General features: G+C 44.9%; 1 protein-coding gene across 2 annotated transcripts; it reads left to right on the top strand.

The window, feature by feature from the left end:
- Positions 1–449: 449 nt before the first annotated feature.
- LOC311620652 (uncharacterized protein C13orf42) lies at positions 450–19,875 on the top strand. 2 transcript variants are annotated; one of them, XM_084880193.1, is made up of 4 exons: positions 450–1,087; positions 15,735–15,882; positions 18,460–18,700; positions 19,633–19,875. In XM_084880193.1, exons 1-4 carry the CDS (start codon positions 674–676, stop codon positions 19,805–19,807), a joined length of 978 nt encoding a protein of 325 aa, XP_084736319.1. In that variant the 5' UTR covers positions 450–673; the 3' UTR covers positions 19,808–19,875. The 2 variants fall into 2 exon arrangements, with proteins under 2 accessions (XP_084736319.1, XP_084736318.1); XM_084880192.1 differs by having other exon boundaries at positions 15,732–15,882.
- The last annotated feature ends 909 nt before the right edge of the window (positions 19,876–20,784 follow it).

Genomic DNA, 20,784 nt, shown 5'->3' with positions numbered 1-20,784 from the left:
GGGCTGCTATCCAGTGACTGCGGAGAGATTTTGTTACGGCAGGTGAGGCGCCTGCAGGGCGCTCTGATGCCGGCTCAGACCCCCGCTTATCGGAGATCTGCAAGCCAACTGCCAATGGCCCTGGCCCAGAGCGCCCTGGCCCAGCTCAGGGGACTGGATTTTACCTCAAGCAATACACTGCTTCCAGCGGAGTGGCGTCCTTGCAAAGTAGGATTTCGTTTTGGATACAGGAGTTCAGGACCAGGGCTAGCTCAGCCAAGGCGGAAACGTGCACAGTTATATGCCAAGATCAAGTCAAATTGAGACCACATCCAGAAACGGAGAAATGAAAAGGAAAGAAAGTAGTTAAGCAGGAAAAGCAATGTCACCGGTTCCCCACGCAGCTGGGGCCCTCGATGGAGGAGCACAGAGGGTATCTGCCCCAAATGGTGGCACTTGCTGTTAGGCTCAGAGGGCGCTCACTACCCCCTGGGTTACTGGGGAGAACGCCCACTCCCATGAGAGGTCCCCTGGTGGCCCGCCCGACTGAGCGCGCACTGGCTCCCCGGCTCCCAGCGCCCAGAGGCCTCCTGGAAGGAGAGGACGGAGGCCTGCACGTTGGCTCGCCCACCCCCAGCTAGATCAAGTGGCGGCCAGGCAGCTGGAAGGCGTCCACGGGGAGAAACTGAGCACCATGCTCCGAAAGCTGCACTCCGTCTTCCACCCCAGGCCGCGCGGGAAGGCGGAGGTGGCCGACAGGTCCTACTCCGAGGGCGGCCCCGCGGTGCGGCTGGTCCGCAGCAGCTCCATGTACGTGGTGGGGGACCACGGGGAGAAGTTCAGCGAGTCTCTGAAGAAGTACAAAAGCACCGGCAGCATGGACACCAGCTTGTACTACCTGCAGCAGGAGGGCGACCGGGCGTGGATGTACTCGCGCACCCAGGACTGCCTGCAGTACCTGCAGGAGCTGCTGGCCCTGCGGAGGAAGTACCTGAGCAGCCTCAACGACCTGAAGCCCAAGCGCGCCCCCGGCTGCTCCTCCACCTCCTCCAAGTCCTCCAAGGGCGGAAAGAAGGCCCCCGGCCAGCCCGCCTCCAAAGAAATAAAGGTGAGTGTCTGAGTGCCATCGAGAGGTGCAACTGAGATGAGAGTGGTCCCAAGAGCCCCCCCGACCAGTTTGGAAGCTGGCTCCTCCAGGCACAGCTTAGTTAACTCGCACATTCCCAGCAGAGGCTCAGTTGTCCTCAGACTCTCCAGGCCCCCCTCCTGCCCCCTTTCCCCCCTCCCCTAGTCTGGGGAGAGGGGCGTCCGGGGGTGATGCCCTCGGAGGCAGAGGACTCGCAGCTCGCGGTGGCTCAGGGGGCAGCGCGGGAGGGCTGGGTTGCGGTGGCAGGCAGCACTTGGTGTGGGAAAAGCCTGTCCTTTGCTGCCCATTTCATGGATGAGATCATATGTGCATGGTGATTGAGTGACAGCAAATCATTTCTCAACAAATGATTGCTGTTATTGCTATTACTGCAATCCCATCTAAGAGTCCCAGTGAAATGCTATGAACAAGATGTTTCAAATCTCTAGCTGCTTGGCCCCGTGTGAATCAAATACCCGGAGGCGGCACTGCCCCCTCAGGACCCGCACCTGGGCATTGTGGCACTAGGGCACAGCCACAGAGACGGCTCTGCTGGGCACTGGAGGCTGCAGGCCACACAGACTGAGCAGGAACTAAGTGGAAAAAATAACGTGTATTTATCTGGTCATTTTTACCTGTCTCAGCCTTTGTATGCGGTATCTTTCTTTGAGAGTTTTAATGACACCTAAAGACAAGGGGCAGTGACTCCTGAGTCTGACAGGACCCTATTTCTGTATTTCCTCAATTTTTTGTTTAACGCTTGAGGTTTGAGGCTGTTTTGTTATATATTTCCATCCATCTTTTTCCTGTGCGGGGAGGGGGGCCTCTGGGGGTTCACAGCAGGCCTGTCTTTCCCACATCCTGGCTGGCTCCCAGCATGCCCTGCGGGCCATGCAAGCCCGTTATTGTTGAGTGACTGATTGGCCCACTATCAAACCTCCAGGTCTGGTCATTCAACTGGTTTTAACTGTTTGCGCTTTATCCCAGGCGGGGGCAGTTTAAATAATCCATGTAACTCCCAAAGTGTGGCACGTTGGGGCCCATACAAAGGTCCTGCTCTTCGGTCCGGGTGCTGAACCCGTGCCAGGTAGCCGTAGGTTTGTGGGCCAGTCACCTGTTTGCAAGGCCACTTCTGATGACAGAGGGAGTTGCAGTACCTTCTGGACTCCCTTCCAGCTTGAATGTCCTGGGGTTCTAGGCTCCAGTTAGGGTCCCTCTGGGCACTACGCTTTCCTGCAGAATGAAGTCCTTTCTTTATAGAATGGAGCTCCCTTCCCCTCCCTGCTCCCTTCCTGGTCCGGCTGTCCGAAGACAGAGAGAGGGTTAGAGGCAGAGCGAGCCGCTGTGGACAGGCTCAGTGCGGTGTATGTTTCCTCGGGAGCTGCCTCCTACCACGGTGTGATCAGAAAGAGCTTTACAAAGGACTCCGAAGTCAGTCAGAGCAAGGCCCGGATTTTAACTCTGTACCTACAAGTGAAGGCCGTGTGCCTTGGTCACGTTGCGTTTCCGCTCCAGTTTCCGTGGTGCGCGTATGTAAGAGTCCACCTTGTGAAGGGGAAGCAAGATCCTGCCTGCGATAGGCCCTGGCACACACTCGGCGGCTCAGGGTTTACTGACTCAGGAGTGTAAGGCGCAGCCTGAGGACAATGGCTCTCCTCATCGCGCCTAAAGCAAGAGCCGTAGCTGGCGTCCTGAGCAGCATGGTGCAGGCTGCCTCCTCGGAGGACAGGCCAGCAAGGCGGCGTGTGCCTGCGTGGTCTCTGCACAGCAGGGCCGGGGCCAGGAGAGCGCCTTCCTTCTGGAATGCCATCACCTCTCTGCATTGGTAGGAAATGATGTTCAAGGTTTAGGGAAAACAAAGTATTTTTTCTTGACCCTCAGTTATGTGAATTGTCTCCCCAAAATCATGTTTCAATCCTGACACCTCAGAAGGTGAACTTTTTGGGGAAAAGGGTGATTATAGATGTAATTTAGTTAGTTAAGGGGATGGCGCATTATTAGGGTGGGTTCCTAACCCAACATCACTGGTGTCCTTCTAAGAAGGGGAAATTGGGACACATGCATGCAGCAGGGAGAATGCTGTGTGAAGACCATACTCATGCTACCACACGCCGAGGGAATGCCAGAAGCTGGGAGAGGCTGGGCCTCCCTCCCCAGCACTTTCAGAAGCACAGCCCTGGTGCCACCCTGGCCTCAGACTTCTGGCCTCCAGCACTGTGGGAGAATGCATTTCTGTTGGTCTAAGCTGCCCAGTGTGCGGCACTCTGTACTAGCAGCCCTAGAAAATGAACACACCCTCTGTAGAATCAGCCTTTTCTCTTCTCAAACGTTAGCCTAAACACATCTCTGTTTTAGCATTTATCATGTCCTACTGTGGTTGTTAGCTTGTGTATCTCCCTTGGTGTACTGCCGTGAGCTTGATGAAGCTAAAACAGTATTTTTGTCATTTTTCTAACCAAGAGCATAGTGGTGAGTAAAGCCTGCTGTCTTTCATGCTGTAGACCATGGGCGAGCTGGCCTTCATGTAGGGGGTGAGCAATGTTCCCTGTGATTCTGGACACCATGGTGAACCTTCCCTCCCTCCTTCCTTTCCTCCCTCTTTCCTTTCCTCCCTTTCTTTCCTCCCTCCCTCCGTCCCTTCCTCCCTCCCTCCCTCCCTCCAGCCTTCCTTCCCTAAAAATACCAGCCACAGAAATAAGTTCCCCTGTCTCTCTTCTTGTGTGTGTGTGTGTGTGTGTGTGTGTGTGTGTGTGTGTGTGTGTGTGGTGGTGGTGGTGGTGGGGAGGATGTCTTTTAAATGACTTTGTTTAAAACTCTCAGTAATAAGTAAATTTTAGATTTGATCCAGTTTACCCAAACACGCAACCAAAACAAAAGTTCTCTGTTTGGTACTCTGATATTTTTCAAAGCATTCTGTACTAATTTTTTAAATATTGGTCATGACACACTAAATTGATTTTACAAGCCACTACTGGGGCAAGACTCAGAGTTTCTCACAGCCTGGAGAGGGGCATTCCAACAGGTCCCACGGAAATGCTGACGCATATCTGCGGAAGGCCTGATGCACTAGGTGCCAAGGCATCTGTGAGCCTCCCTCCCAGGAAACGCTGAGAGCCTGGAAGGGCACCTATGTGGAGTGATGGGAGGAGGAAGTGAAGTGAGCCTGGGGTGGGGCGGGAAGAACCCTGGGCTTGCATGACCATAAAGGGTCCTGGCCAGGCTCTGGGCAATCTGCTCCTCCGTCAGAATAAGAGGGAATTACAAAAATGAATCAATCACACTTTTTACAACATTTTAAATCAAACCAAACAATCATTTCATAGCTGAGGGGTTATGTAGCAGTGTTGGGCATGGGGTGCAATTTGGAACTCATTGTTTAAAATATCAAATGTTAGCATTTCCAACACAGAGCAAAATTCATGTGGAGGAAGGATGGCATATTTGAAAGAGTCCTGGAACTTCTGAACCTGTAGGTCCTCTAGTGTTTCTATAAAAGGTTTGACAATTATTAATTTAAAAAAATATAAAATAGTCTTTTAAAGTAAAAGACTTAAAATTTATTTTTATACTAGTGGCCCAGTGCACAAAATTCTTGCACTGGGGCAGGGGGGCATGTTCTTCAGCGCAGCCTACATCCTCTCCAATCTGGGACCCCTCGAAGGATGTCTGACTGCCGATTTACAGGGATCGGGCCTAAACAGCAGTCAGACATCCCTCTCACAATCCAGGACTGCTGGCTCCAGCCACTAACCTTGCCTGCCTGATTGCCCCTAACCACTCTGCCTGCCGACCTGCTCACCCCCAACTGCCCTCCCTGATGGCCTTCTCACTCCCACCTTCCTTCCTCACTGGCCTGCTCACCCCCAACTGCCCTGCTTCTGTCCTGCTCACTCTAAGCTGCCCCACCCCCACACGGCTGTCTTGATCACCTCCAACTGACCCCCACTGATGGCCTGCTCACCCCCAACTGGACCCCCTGCTGGTCTACTTACTCCCAATGACCCCTTTTTCCCACCTGGCCTGATCACCCCCCCTACCCCCGCTCTAGCAACCCAAGATCCCAGCCTCTTCTTTTTTTCTTTTTCTTTTTCTTCTTTCAGCACCTCCTTGAGTGGAGGCCAGGGCCAGGTGAAAGCAAGTACCTAGGATTTATTTATTTTCTGTAATTGAAACTTTGTAGCCTTGAGTGGAGGCCAGGGCCAGCCAGGGAGGGCAGGAAGCTTGGCTTCCTCCATCACTGGGGGCAACCCAAGCCTCCTGCTTGCACCAGCTCCATGGATGGCCAAAAGCTTGGTTGGTTTAATTTGCATACTCTCTCCTGATTGGCCAGTGGGCCTGGTTTGGTGTAGCAGAGTGATGGTTAATTTGCATATTTCTCTTTTATTAGTGTAGATTAACCATTTAAATAATTTCAAAGTGTACCACTTCAGTGACATTAAGTACATATACAATGTGGTGTAGCCCACCCCTATTTCCAGAACTTTTCATCATACCAAAGAGAAATTCCATATCCATTAAATAGTAACTCCTCACTTCCCCTGCTCCCATCCCTCTAACAGGTAAGCTCTAGTCTACATTCTGTCTCTATGACTTTGCCAATTCTAGGAACCTCATATAAGTGGAGTCATACTGTGATAGGCTTTTCTCACCTAAAGTAATTTTCAAGGTTCATCCATGTTGTAGCATGTGTCAGAACTTCCTTCCTCTGTAGGACTGACCATTTGGGAATTGATGGGACATATTCCAGATTGTGCTCTGACCGACAAATGCTCCCTCACAGAGGACAGCTCCTCCTATTTTAAGGCCGGGTGAACTGGTCAACAGCCAGCCTCCTCCTGCAAGAACCAGACCACATAAGAGAAGAGCCTCAGGGAGGCTGGCCATGGAGCCAGGGCTGGCCCAGGGAGGCAGTCTGGGGTTGGCTGCGGTGCCCCATGGAACATTGCCAAGATGGTTTGGCACGGGCATTTTTTAAGGCCAGGTCACCAGTCTCCTGTGGATCATCTGGTTCTGAGTAGCTTGGATTTCTAATTTGTCTGCCTGGATGAACTAGCTGCAAAATGTATACCCCTCGCTGCACCACACCTCACTGTCCCGCTGTTCCAACTAAAGAAATTCACCTGCTACGTTTTACTTTTTATTTGTTTTTAAAAATATACATTTTATTGATTTTAGAGAGGAAGGGAGAGGGAGAGAGAGATAGAAACATCAATGTTGAGAAAGAATCATTGATTGTCTGCCTCCCGCATGCCCCCTACTAGGGATCAATTCCACAACCCAGGCATGTGACCATGGCTGGAATCAAACCTGGGACCCTTCAGTTCGCAGGCTGACACTCTATCCACTGAGCCAAACCAGCTAGGGCCCACCTGCTACATTTTAAAAGAACCAGTGGAATTCTAGAAAATGCCTGACAAAAGTGATTGATTTATATTTAAAGTAGTTTTATTCTGCAATTGTTAGCTTTCAGAATAAAATTTTTATAGAAGCCACTCAATCTTATTTCATGAAATATGACCATGTTAACAGCAAATAGAAGGTCCTTCTCCTCTATGGCAGGAGAGTCTGGATTCAACCTAATTATATAATTGCATATGGGAAGGGACACAGGTTCTGGGTCTGTTTACATGGCTGAGAAATATTTTTCAGATCTGATGAGGAGACTTTATGCAAACACAGTGATATTAAAGGGCAGGCTTTCTTGAACATCAGTTACTGGGTGGGGGTGGAGTCTCTATCCCATGGTCTATGGTTTTTAGAACTGAAAGGCAATAAAAATTCAATATGAGCTGCAAAGAATATTTCATTATGCTTGGCAGAGCTTTTCACAAGATGCCAGACAGTATAAGAATGATTGATAACAGAGTATTTAATTCCTGTAGCCCCTCTCAGACCACTAGGCGGGTGCTTTTGTTTTCTAATCTATCTTCCAGCACCTGCTGGAAGCAATGTTTCCTCCTGCCTATTCCTCGCCATCACATTTGACCACCTGGCTGACTTCCTGTCTTTTTAGGCAGCAGAAAAGCACTTCCCCAGGAAGTCATTTCTCACGGTCACACTCTAATTCAGTGGATTTCCCTCCTCCCTGTATGAGCCCCAACTCAGCCCTCAGCTCCCAGCACTCAGCACTCAGCACACAGCACTGTAATGGTCAGTTCATTTGCTATTTCTGCTATCAGTTCACTGTGTGGAGGCACCTTGTCTTATTTATTTATTTTTATCTCCAACCTCTAGCAAGGCTCTGGCACATAGTAGATGTTCAATAAACCAATAATCTGAGAAGCTCCAACTATAATTTAAGAAGGAAACTTACAAAGTTTGATGGAAGATCTGGAAAAATAATAAGTCTGGTTTCCAGTGAGTGGAAAATTATCTTTTGTTTTTAATGGAGTAAAATACAGTTTGAGTACATTCATATGCAATCAGATCCTAATCATTAAAACATCCAGTCTGTAATGGATCAGAGCTCACCATTCGAAGGACACTTTTTTAGGTAAACATTTTTTTTCTAATGATAAAGTTGCATTTCCTCGTTAGGTAAAATTTGTAAAATACAGAAAAATATACAAAAAAAATGAAAAATAACTTAGAAACCTATCATCTAGGGATAATGACTATAAAATATACAGGTATATTTTATTTCAATAATTTATTTTCTGTATTTTTGTATATATGTATATTAGGATTGTCAGATAAAATAAAAGATGGCTATTTAAATTTGAATTTCAGGTAAACAATCGATTTTTAAGTATAATTATGTCCATGCAATATTTGATATATATTTATACTAAAAAATTATTCATTGTTTATGTGAAATTGAGATTTAATTGCCATTATTTATTTTTATTTGCTAATTTGGCCATCCTAATGTATGCATATATATGAATTGACTAAATTTGGTCCATACCATATACTTTTTATAATCCCTTTTCCAGTTAGTATTTTATATTGTCTGTTCTTTCCCATCTCATGTACTAGTTTTAGAAAACTCAAGTTTTAATGGCAAAAATTATAACAGTTCACAGTCCTTAAACAGTTGTTAAAAATTACAAGTACATACAGCTTACTCTGTGTTTATAAGGCATTTTTAGCAGTGATTCTTGGAAGTGTGATTAATGGATAAAGAATAAAAGGTCAGCCAAAACCAGTTTGGCTCAGTTGATAGAGTGTCGGCCTGCGGACTGAAAGGTCCTAGGTTCGATTCCGGTCAAGGGCATGTACCTTGGTTGCGGGCACATCCCCAGTAGGGGGTGTGCAAGAGGCAGCTGATCGATGATACGCTCTCATCGATGTTTCTAACTCTCTATCCCTCTCTCTTCCTCTCTGTAAAAAATCAATAATAAAAAAAAAAGATTGCTGAAAAAAAAAGAATAAAAGGTCAGTAATTTTTAAAGATTCTTCTACATATTGCTTTCATAAAGATTTAAAAATTTACACTTTGATCAACAGTGTGTTAGAAAGTCCTCTTTTTAATTAAAAAAATACATTTATTGGGGTGACATACAATTATATAGGCTCCAAGTGTACAATTCTGTGCTACATCATCTGTTTATTGCATTGTGTGCCCACCACCTGAAGTCACATCTTCCTCTGTCCCCATGTATTTGACCCCCTTTACATTTTCAACCTCCTCCACCTTCCTCCCCTCTGGTAACCATCATACTACTGTCTGTGTCTGAGTTTGTTTTTATTTGTATTGTTTCTTCATTAGTTGATTTCAGTTTTACATTCCACATATGAGTGAAATTATATGGTTCTTGACTTTTTCCATTAGACTTATTTTGCTTAGCATGATATTCTCAAGATCCATCCATTTGTCACAAATGAGAAAGCCCTTCATATTCCTTTTTATCAACACCAAGTATTGTCATTAATTTTATTTTATTATTATTATTTTTTTAATATATATTTTATTGATTTTTGTACAGAGAGGAAGGGAGAGAGATAGAGAGCTAGAGACATCGATGAGAGAGAGTCATCGATCAGCTGCCTCCTGAACATCCCCTACTGGGGATGTGCCCGCAACCAAGGTACATGCCCTTGATTGGAATCGAACCCAGGTCCCTTCAGTCCCCAAGCCAACCCTCTATCCATTGAGCCAAACCGGTTTTGGCTGTCATTAATTTTAAAAGTTTACTGATATAACTGCATTATTTTATGTGCTTTTCTTTGATTATTGCTTGAGCAAAGAATGACCCTTTATTTTAATAAACCAATTTTTTATAAATGGATTGCCCATTATGTCTGGAAATTTTCTTTAGGCTCTATTAAGGATTTATTATTTACTTATGTAATGTAAAATGTTTTTATACTAAGTATATGAATACATTGTCTGCCATGTATGTTAAAAATGCTCTAAGTTATTATGTATCTTTTAATTTAATTTAATTTGACATATCTGAAGTACAAATGCTACTGATGTTTACGTAGTCAAATTATCAATTTTTGTCTTTGATAGTTCTTCCATTACTCTCATGCTTAGAAAGTCCTTCTAGGCCTCAAAGTCAATTGCATGTTTGCCATTTTTACTCCATTTTTAATAGTTCCATGAAAATAAAACATCCTAATTCTTTTGTCTATCAGCAATTTATTTTGACATCTAGTGGAAAGTGAGAATTCAAATTGAATTTTTCCCAAGTAGCAAAGGTTTCCAACACCATTTACTGACAAATCTATCCCTTCTCTTATTGGATTGTGATGTTTCACTTATTAGATGTAAAAATTTCATACTATGTTTTAAGAATGTTAATTCAGTTCTATCCATTTTGCTTCTAACAATTTGATAACTGATAAAAACAATTTTTTACTCAGTGTTTTGTTGAAGTGAAATGACCATTTATATGATATTTAAGAAGCGAAGTTACCAGTACTAACAACAAAATGACCTAAAGATTATAAAGCTGGGAGATAAAAGACTAAGCCTGGCAGCCTATGAGTTTAGAAACTCTAATACCAAAGACTGAAGGTGTGCAGCTATGTTTCCAAATGAGTGTAATGTTTTGTTATGACAGGTAATACCCAGGCTTAGTTACACTAGAGTTTGTGACAAACTTCCCCCTTCTTTTTTATCTTTTTGAGCTGATTTTTTCAGCTCCATTATCTGCTTCACTGATTTCCAACCCCCTCAGCTGTGGCCTACCACTTAGCTTATCCATTGAAACTTTGTATGTGGGTATGTGTATGTGTGTATTTAAGTTTCAGTGATTATATCTTTTCCCAAGTTATTTCTCATATCTACAATTCTTGTTTCATTAACTCAAATTTCCCCCACAAACTCCTGTTCAACTATGGATACATATTTTCTTAGGTGTTCTAAATAAAAGGGATAAGGTACTAGTAAATATCTACTTGTTCTTGGCCTTGGAAGTCTATCAAAGGGATTGTAGAAAGCAAAATGAATGAATTAGTCAGGGCTTTCAAGGTTTGTCCTTAAAAGTTTCTTTTAATGATATTAAATTGCTTGTGAATTAATTTAAGCTGTTTTGCCTTTTATTTCACCCACCTGATCCAAGAGAAAATGATCTCTTCAATCCAGGCTATCTCAATTACACTGAGTGGCCAGATTATTATGATTTCTGAATACATAATAATTTGGCCACTCAGTGAATACCTTATATAGTAAAAAGCTAATATGCAAAATGTCCCCTCAACCAGGAGTTCGACCAGAGCAGGCAGGCTGGCCAACCGCCCATGTCCCCTCCTCTGGCCAGGCTGGCTGGACTCCACCCATGCATGAATTCAGGCACTGGGCCTCTAATACACACACACACACACACACACACACACACACACACACACACATATACTGAGTAGCCAGATTATTATGTGTTCAGAGATCATATTGATATTTAGATTTCCAGGTATTATTAGTTCAAGAGAGTATTATCAGTATTCCATAAAGATAAGGAGTGTAGCACAGCCAGTTTGGTTCAAGAAGTTGCCAGTTTGATTCCTTAGTTGTTCAGGGCACATTCTCCGGATGCAGGCTCCATCCCCAGTAGGGGAATGCCGGGGTAGGGGGCAGCCCATCAATTAGGTTTCTCTCTCATCGATGTTTTCTCTCTCTCTTCCTCTCCTCTCTTTAAAAATCAATAAAAACATATTTTTAAAAGAAATATAAGCAATACAAAGTTCTCAAAATTTGCCAAGTTAAATCCAAAAGTATACATTAACAACATGCAAACTGGTTGGAAAATGTGAACATTAGGTAACAAGATAAGTCTTTCACTCAACAAATATTTATTACTCCATACCAGCCATCAAAATAGGTGCTTGACATTCATAGATGCAAAGATAATTCATCTGCCCTGACACGGCCATACTGTTATCTGAAGCTGCAATTCTCAGCATCACTCTCTGAACCACACTGGTCTGTTGGGGTTTCTTGCAAGAGAAAGAGATAGAAATGCAACCAAAAATGTTGGGAGTACGTGTACTGGACAACTTGTCTCATGCGTGCAAGAGCTGACAGTGAGCATTGGTCAGCAGAGTGTTTTCTGCGCGTGATATTTGCCAAAGCTATCTGAAAGAAGAGGTTACGTACCACTGGTCAGCTTGGGGTTGTGAAAGTATCTGCTCACACGGAGCAGGACAGGAGCACAAAGGAAAGGCGCCTGGGACTGTGCTGCAGAGTCAGCTGGCCCTCTGAGAAGGTGAGGAAGGCTGCCAAGCAGGAGAGGCGAGAAGGAGGCTTAGGTGTTCAGCGGGGTTCCTCTTGGCTTTGGGTGGGTTTAGAATGTCCCCTACCCTACTCTCTGAAAAAAATATTGTTGTCTACAACTGGAAGCTTATTTTGTAGAAATCAAATCTTTTGCAAACAAATACTAACAGATCCCAGGAGAAAACAAATTGGAGAAGGCCAGGTACCCAGAGGTCAAGTGAAACCAGCAGGATAGCAGCTAATAAACAAAAATGCAGAAAAATAGCATAAACTGCGTTTGTGGACTCAGAAGCTAACATGAGAAGTAAGTGGAGTTTGGCTTGGAAAAGTGCAAAGATTTCCATCTGGACAAAGTAATCTGAGACGCAGGCCTAACGTGAGCGGTGGGACAGGGAGGCTTGGAAAAAGATAACCCTCAGGCCACCGAAGGTGAAATGTGAAAGGCAAACTGGAGTGGAGTCAGATGCTTTCAGAGGAAGTTCCTTCCCCGTGGGGCTGCTGTGGGGCTGAGGAAGCAACATGAGCTCTGTGAAACCCAGGCCTCACCGGGGCAATAGGCTGCAGGCCGCATTACACACAGCCTTTCCAAAGGAGTCTTTAAACGTTCCGGCTGGAAAAAGCCAAGTTGGAAGGGAAGCAATGCACTTTTACCTGGAGTTCTGAGCTCAGCAAGGGAGGGCTATTTTGGATCTCACCAGGGGTCTTGATCACTGACCTCCCATTTTATACCAAAACCTCTTTGTAAAGTAGATATTCCTGTCATATTAGCCTGAGCCCTGAACCTTGAGCCTCAGTCATTGTGCAACACTCAGTCTGTGAGTGTTGACCAAGAGAATGTCCTTGGAGAGGTGAGAAAAGGCCATGGAAGCTATGGGAAGGCGGAAGAAACTAGACTCAGCCATGGGTCCCTTCCCAATCCTGGGTCCTTCCCCCATCCTGGCTCCCTTCCCTATCCTGGATCCCTCCCCAATCCTGGGTCCCTGCCCCATCCTGGGTCCCTCCTCCATCCTAGGTCCCTCCCCCATCTTGGGTCCCTCCCCCATGCCCGGATCTCTACTGAGTGGTGGTTCTTAACTGCAGTGCATTGGAATAACTTGATTATTTAAAGTAATTGGTCTGGGAAAGGGCCAGGTATAACTATTCTTTAAGAGCTCCCAGGAGATTTTGATGTCTAGCTGGGACTGGGCTGGACTGTCATAGAGTCACCCTGACAGGGTTAAGAGGGAGGCATCCCTTCACTGCTTCCCAGGCCATGCACTTAGACCTGGTCAAGGGCTGGTGCTTTCATTTACAGGGAAGGCAGGCAGGACTAAGGAAGGAAGGGAAGCAATTGTTTACTCATTTACAGTTATGTATGTCCCTACTTCATTTCATGAAGAGCTTGGAGGGAGCTACTTACACAGGTATGTACCAGCCAGCCACACATAATGTAACCAGAGTGTCCCAATGTCTCCCTCTCCAGCCAGACCCGGATCCAAAAGCTCTTAATGGAAACACATTTTATAATGTATGTACTGCATGGCTCAACAGAGACCCCAGAAGTGGGACCTAGATAATGGGACTCTTCAGTGTTGTCTAAGGAGCTTGTCGGTGTCTCCAGCTGTGCCCAGGAAGGCACTCTCTACCAAGCATACAGAAAGGGCCAGGCATGGGAGAGAGACCTGAGTCTTGAACCCTAAAGCTTGAACTTTTGGAAACAACCAACCTATTTGAATATTTGGGATAACTAACAAGTGTGGAGCTGAAAGGGCCTGTCCATCAGTGTTGACAGAGAGTTCAGTGGCTAAAGTGGTTTATTTTTTAATTTGTGAGGGTGTTCAGGAGATTCATAAGAGGCCACAGTATTATTTTTATTAATTTTAGGTGTGCAGCATAGTGGTTAGACAATCATATACTTTACAAAGTGTTCCCTCTGATATTCTCAGTACCCAACTGACACCATATATATACTTAATACAATTATTGACTATATTCTCTATGTTGTTACTTTATTTTACATCCTTATGACTATTTTGTAATTGTCAACTTGTGCTTAATCTCTTCACCTTTTTCATCCAATCTGGTAATAGTCTGTTTTTTGTATCTATGAGCCTTTTTCTGCTTTGTTTGTTCATTTATATTGTTCTTTATATGCCACATATAAGTGAAATCATATGGTATTGATCTTTCTCTGACCGACTTATTTTACTTAGCATAATACTTTGTAGGTCCATCCATGCTGTTGCAAATTATGAGGTTTCATTCTTTTTATGGCTGAGAAATATTCTATTGTTATATGTACCACTACTTTTTAATTCACTTGCCTTTTGATGGGCACTTGGGTTGTTTCCATATCTTGGCTATAGTAGATAATGTTGTGATGAATCTAGGGGTGTACCTATTCTTTCAAATTAGTGATTTGGTTTTCTTCAGATATATATACACAGGAGTGGAATTGCTGTGTCATATCAGCCAAGTTTTGGTAGATGAATGGGAGTCAGCCAGATGAGACAGCCAAGGCAGAGGGACCAACAAGAAAAACCACAGGGAGGATAAAAGAATGTTGATTGCCTATGTTGATGAGCCCTCCTGTCATCTGACACAGGGAGGATGCCTGGTGGCCTGGCCTGCTTTTTGCATAGAGGCTTTCAAACAGTCCGTCATCAGTCCCACACCCCCTTCCAGCCCTTGTTGCATCTGGTGTTGTCAAGTCTGGAGCATTTTCAGTTCCCAAGGTTCAAAATGCCCCCTCCTCAGCTGCTTCCCCACCCAGGAAGCTCTGGAAGGCCAGGCCCTCTGCTCTATTACATCAATGATCCTCCTTCTACTGCTTTACAACTGCCAGGTGCTTTTGGAAATCTGTCTTTTTCTGATGGCCTCTTGCTGTTTTCTTTGACATTAAAGTTTCTACTTTCTCCCCTCCTTGCCTTCATTTTAGTGGGCTCCTTGAAGAGGGAAGGATGACTTCCTTTGGATGGCCTTCCATTGTTAACAAAAATGATTTAGGTGAATATTGTGGTTCTTCAATATTTTCTGCTAAGAAAAACATTCTTGATTTAAAAGTGTTTTCTAATAGTACAAAATACATACATTTCACCAAAATCTTGTACATACATTTCCCAACATGCTAGTCTGTAACTAAATCATATGTATTTTTAATACCATCCCACTTTCAAAATGCCCATATAAAACAAAAGAACTCTACACATGGTCAAAATAGCCCAGGTTAACACATATTGTCCCTTTTGAGTTCTCTGTTTTCTAAATTCCTGAGGGAACTTTTCACTGGCTCATGCATTGATTCTTGTGCTGTCAGCTCTCCATTGAAGTTTACGGCGGTGCATGAGCTCCCATGATGTCAGTCACTTGTGACCCTTGGTGGGCAGTTGGGATGATGAATAAGGTCCTGGAGGAGAAGGAAGCAGGACAGAGCCCAGAACCCAGTTAGGCACTCAGAGTATTTTTATTAACTGTACATTTTATTCCTTAGACTTTTCGAACAATGAAACTAATTTTTCTTCAGTTTATTCCATGAATTGGGCCCAATTTTGTTCACTTTAGGAACTGACAATTTTTAGGGATTTAGTTCCAACATACCTTTTCCTGCTGTGAGCATCTCATCACCTACCTAAGGAGCTGTATCATTGCCTGATTGGGTGTTTATCAGCAAGGAAAGTCACGAGAAACTAAGTGTTTCATCTAATGGTTAATAACCATCTGTCACCCAAAGAGGCAGTTCTTTTCATTTTTCCTCTCTCCCTCCTTGAGGTAGTTGGAAATCCATTGACTTATAGCAATGCAGGTGTGGAGTATCTACCTTCCTTCCACAGAGTACTTACCCAAATTTCCCTTTTAAACCTTGAAGATTTATAACTTTACACACATTTAGTCTCAGCAATATTTCATTCTATTTGGCAGTTATGACTGACTTGTGTGAGGGCGCTGTGAGGTGGCTCAAGCAACTCTCTCTCCTCCCCTCACCTGTAGCAGAAAGCAACCCCCAGGAAATATTCGCAGTTCAGCGCGGATGTGGCAGAGGCCATCGCCTTCTTTGACTCCATCATTGCAGAGCTGGATACAGAGAAACGGCCACGGACTGCCGAGACAGACCCCCCTAATGAAGATGTGGACTTTGATGGTGAGTGCCATCCCTAGGGGCAGAAGGTGGGTGGGGTATAGTCTCTGAAGAGGACGTATAAGATGGGCTGGCAGGAATCCTACCTCCCCATCGCAGGGAAACTCACATCTGCAAGCCGGAGCCTGGCCCTGAGCTTGGGCCGCTTTTGGGCTTGCCTTGCCTTAGTTGTCTCTGCTGCCACTGCCTCAGCCTGCCCCTTTAACACTTGAGATCACACTTGGGCAAAAACTCCTTTCCTGTGGTCCATTGCCACAGCTGAGACAGGGTGACACTTTTGTAAGAGCCCATGAGCTAACATAATAGAAAAATGATTAAATGAAGGCGCTGGATGGGGAACTGCTGTTAGATGGGTATAGAGTTTCAGTTTTTTGCAAGTGAAAAAATTCTGGAGCTCTGTCACTTACTAATGCAAATATACTCAACCCTACTAAACTGTACACTGAAACATGGTTAAAGTGGTAAATTTTACATTATTTGTATTTTACTACAATTTTTGAAGAAAAAGAAAGAAAAGAGGACAAACAAATTATATTTGAAAATTCAGCTTCTGACCCTCCCTGAGCTAGTGTGGCCATGGGGCAGCACCAGCTTTAGATACAACTCTGACCCTTCACTCACTTTGTCATCCCTCTGCACCCCTCCCCCCAGCACTACCTCTGTGGCCCTTATGAGCCACCATGCCTTGAGGATGTGTAAGGCAAGAGAGGGCATGTGACAGGGGGTAGGGGAGGCTGGGAGAAGGTGAATGGGGAGGGGGGGAAAGGAGATATATGTACTATTATATGTAATACCCTGTTTTCCCAAAAATAAGACAGTCTCTTATATTAATTTTTGCTCCCAAAGATGCGCTAGGTCTTATTTTCAGGGGATGTCTTATTTTTCCATGAAGAAGAATATGGTACACATTTATTGTTAAATGAAAATAAAGGAAATTTATTACCTGTATACGGTATGGTAGTCAACACAAACCAGACAAACTGTGAATCCTACAGTATCAAGAATTTACTCATTTATTCAATGATAATCATGTCATCATCTTCTGGAACATCATCATAACAATCCAATTCCTGAATTTCCTGGTGAATTTCTTGTGACTCCATTTCTTTCAGAATCAGTGGACCAAATCTCTCATGTTTAGCCTAGGGAGGCCTTATTTTCGGGGATGCCTTATATTTCACTCAGAAGGAAACCTGTAAGTAGGTCTTATTTTCAGAGGATGTCTTATTTTTGGGGAAACACGGTACTTAAAACAATAAATAAATAAATAAACAAAAAACAAACAAACAAACAAATAAATGAATCAATCAATAAAAGAGAGGGCTAGGGTGCTTGTCCAGGCCTATCATGGAGCCTGGAGAGGGAGCGAGGTGAGGGCTGCGGTGACACTTTTCTCCCTGTCTAGGTATGTCACGGCTCTCTGCTGGCAGAGAGCAAATAATTCAGCCATGTATATGAGTTGAGCCCACTTTTAAATTCCATTATTCCACTGTCAGTTTTTTAATTGTTGACTTGCCTCCCATCAGGTAATTAACGATGGTTTTATTGAGGGCTCACTAAGATATCAACTTTTGGCACTAATATTAAATTGTTCTTAATTATTTAATGATCAAAATATTGCATTCTTGTTGTTCTGGCCTTGATTGGCCTTAATCTGTGAGGTTTCTGTCCTCACTGAGCTCTGTGGGATTCCCCAGGTTACTCCTGCTCTCCGAGTTCACTGTACCCTGCAGGCGGCTGTCTGCCCTCCTCTCTCACAGCCCGTCAGTCCCTGACAAAGACCGGCCCATTCCCCAGGAGTCAAACCTAGAAATCCAGGACATTGGTGAGAGGACAACTGAGGATACAAATGTCATCTTCATTGGTGTTTTGAAAATGGCTTTATGGTTTTTCTCTCATAACAGCAGTAGCATATTGTAAATCAAAAGAGTACTAATAAACAACACATCAAAGCATAAAGAAGAAAGCAAAGAATATGATCTGTAATACTATCACCCAGAGAGAGTAATCACTATCAACATTTTGATGTATGTCTTTTCAAAAAGGTTTTAAACAAAAATAGGATCTCTTTGCTATTTTGTCAACTGCTCTTTTCATCTAAGAATTTACAATACTGGCATCTTTCCAAGTTAGTAAATATAGATTTATGTTCTTATTTTTATGTTTTTAAAAAAATTGATTTTAGAGAGAGGGAAAAAGGAAGAGGGAGGGAGAGAGAGAGAGAAACATTGATGAGAAATTTCACTCGGCTGCCTCCTGCATGCCCCGTACTGGAGAGTGAGCCCACAACTCAGGCATGTGCCCTGTTTGGGAATCAAACCAGCGAACTCTTGGTTCAATCAACTGAGTTGCACCCAGAGCTGTACATTCTTATTTTTGATTGACACACAATTTTCCATTGTATTTCTACCCATAATTGCAGTCAAATCAGCCCCTTTGCTTGGTTCTCCAGTCCATTCTAAAAACTCACTGCTATGTAAATGCATTTGTTTTAAGTTCTCAACCCTGTTCACGCTCTGTTGCCTCTGCTCCTCCCAATGGTGAGTCCTCCTTTCCAGGGCCCCTGTTTCTCTCTTCCAGTGGCCACCAGCTCCCGGCAGCACAGCTTGCACTCCAACTGGATCCTGCGGGTGCCGCGCCGGCACTCCGAGCACGTGGCTGCGCACACCATCCACACGACAGACGGCCAGTGTCGGAAGAGCACGGAGCGCAGGACCATCGGCACTCAGAGGCGGCTGGAGCGGCACCCCATTTACTTGCCCAAGGCGGTGGAAGGGGCTTTCAGCACTTTGAAATTTAAGCCCAAAGCCTGCAAAAAAGAGTAAGTGCTTGGGTCACAGAGTATAACCAGACTCTTGGGATGGTTTTTAAGGTGCCTTGAGCCCCCATCCTATGTGCTAGAAATCATTCTTGTGTATTTTTTTTTTTAATGGAAGTCCCAGTTTAAAAATGTTTTATATTATATACACTAGCCTGGTTCACTGCTGTCACCACTCCAAACTGTTGCTTCAGCTCTGGATCTACCTCTCTTTCCTGCTGGCCACTTAGTCCTCCTGCTCTGTGCCATCCTCTTTCCTTGTTTCCCCTAAATGCCACAGACACACTGCGCACTGCACATTTCCCATGGGAGTTTGGGGTGGAAGAGGGCATAGCACCACGCTGGAACCAACATCAAGCCGAGGAGATGCCCCTGCCTTAGGAAGGCATTGGCCAGGCTCAGGTGGAGAGCTGCTTGCTGTCTGGGCCCCTCTTGCCAACATTTCTCAACCTCCCTCTCTCCAGGTCCTTCTCTCCCAAGACCAGTGACCATCTCTAGCCCCAAATTCCTGTGACCTACGCATTGAGAGCAGCAAGTGCTCTCTTGTTCTGGCCAACCCAGGCCACACTGGGGAACCCCATCTTGGAGTTCCATCTATACTCATCCACCTGTTTTTCTTTGTTTTTACAAGAGCCATCCAACTCTGGTGGATTCAGGGGTTTCTAAGTAGCATCTTCTTCCCATAATAATGAGCCATGCACAGAACATATCAACACCGAGGCCCAGCCCTCATCACCAGCCTTTCTCCTTCAGGCCCAGCTTGAGGTCCAGCTAAGACCCATCCACAGTCCCCATAAGAACACTGCGTTGTCCTCCATAAGGCCCAGCACTGGGGGGTATTTAATGGCCTCCACTGGAGGGCTAAATCACAGCATCCCTTCTCTGTGCAGCTGGCCAAGCCCAACGTAACCTCCCTGCTGCCTTCCTCCCTCCAGCCTGGGGAGCTCCAGACGGATCCTCTTCAACTTCTCCAGAGAAGACGTGGAATGGGATGCGGAGCTCTTTGCGCTGGAGACGCTGGCATCTCCCGGGGAGGACTACTTCGAGACAGAAAACCCCAAAGGACAGTGGCTGCTTCGAAAGCGACTCTGGGAGCAGACAGTGCCCTGACTCCCTGGGCCCTTCAGCCCGGCTCAGGTTGAGTCTGTGAGAAGCTGGCTGCTTTCAGCACAGAATGGGGTGATGGTAGAGTTAAAAATAGAAACGGTAACAAAGTCAAGTCCATGAGCACACTGCTGGTGCCCTTAGTGCCAATTGTACCACAGCTTCCCAGAGGACTTGCTTTGCAGACTTTGGGAGCTGGTCTTTCCCTAGGCAGCCAGGTTAGTTGGCAGTGACAGCCTGGCTGGTCTTTAACAGCAGAAGGAATGGAAGGCCTTGAGTGAGCATGTCCAGGCTCACTCCCTGGCCTCCCCTGGCCTGTTCTAGCTTTCCATGCATCTGTCCAAGTGGCTGCTAGTGTCATGCTTTGTACAGGGATTAATCTCACCCAGGGATTTCTGGGCCAACGCTTTCAAAGAGGAAGCTTTTCTACGAGGCTCAGGAACACTCTGATTATGCATTTAGATTGCCTTTTTTTGGGTGCAGAACTCAGTTCAAGAAGCAGTTTCTTTTACTCCAACACTTTTCACAATGTTCTGGAAATTTCTACTAAATTAAGCTAAAGATGAATTCAGTGCCCTGGCAGTGGAATGGGAGAAAGAATGAATCAGGCACTGTTTTGAGGCCATGCTATCTCCCCCAGACCCAAAACACAGCTCCACTTTCACAGGCAGATGTCTGGGGAAGAGAAGGAGAGAAATGAAGTGGTGCTTGTTATCCCAGATACCCATGCAACCAGGTTATGACAGGTTATGCTTCTCTCTTTCCCCAGTTAAGAGGACAATCAAATCATTCAGTTCTTTTGGACTAGAAAAGCTCTCTGAATTTCAGAAACTACCTGAATCAGACTTACAATTTAAATGTATTCTTTGCATTCCTCATGTACTTTTTTTTTTTGCATTTTTGGATATATTTATGCACGCCCAAGTTTGAGAATGGCTGATTTGGAGATAATACCGCACTTTGTCCATCCTCATTTTTTTTTT

Source organism: Pipistrellus hanaki, assembly GCF_964339955.1.
Source record: "Pipistrellus hanaki genome assembly, chromosome: 3".
Lineage (NCBI taxonomy): Eukaryota > Metazoa > Chordata > Mammalia > Chiroptera > Vespertilionidae > Pipistrellus > Pipistrellus hanaki.
This window is presented reverse-complemented; position numbering and strand designations above follow the sequence as displayed.

Coding starts and splice junctions, on each gene's coding strand:
- LOC311620652 (XM_084880192.1), top strand. CDS start 674: ATGCTCCGAAAGCTGCACTCCGTCTTCCACCCCAGGCCGCGCGGGAAG. Junction 15,883..18,459: donor TGAAGATGTGGACTTTGATG/GTGAGTGCCATC, acceptor TCTCTCTTCCAG/TGGCCACCAGCTCCCGGCAG. Junction 18,701..19,632: donor CCCAAAGCCTGCAAAAAAGA/GTAAGTGCTTGG, acceptor TCCTCCCTCCAG/CCTGGGGAGCTCCAGACGGA.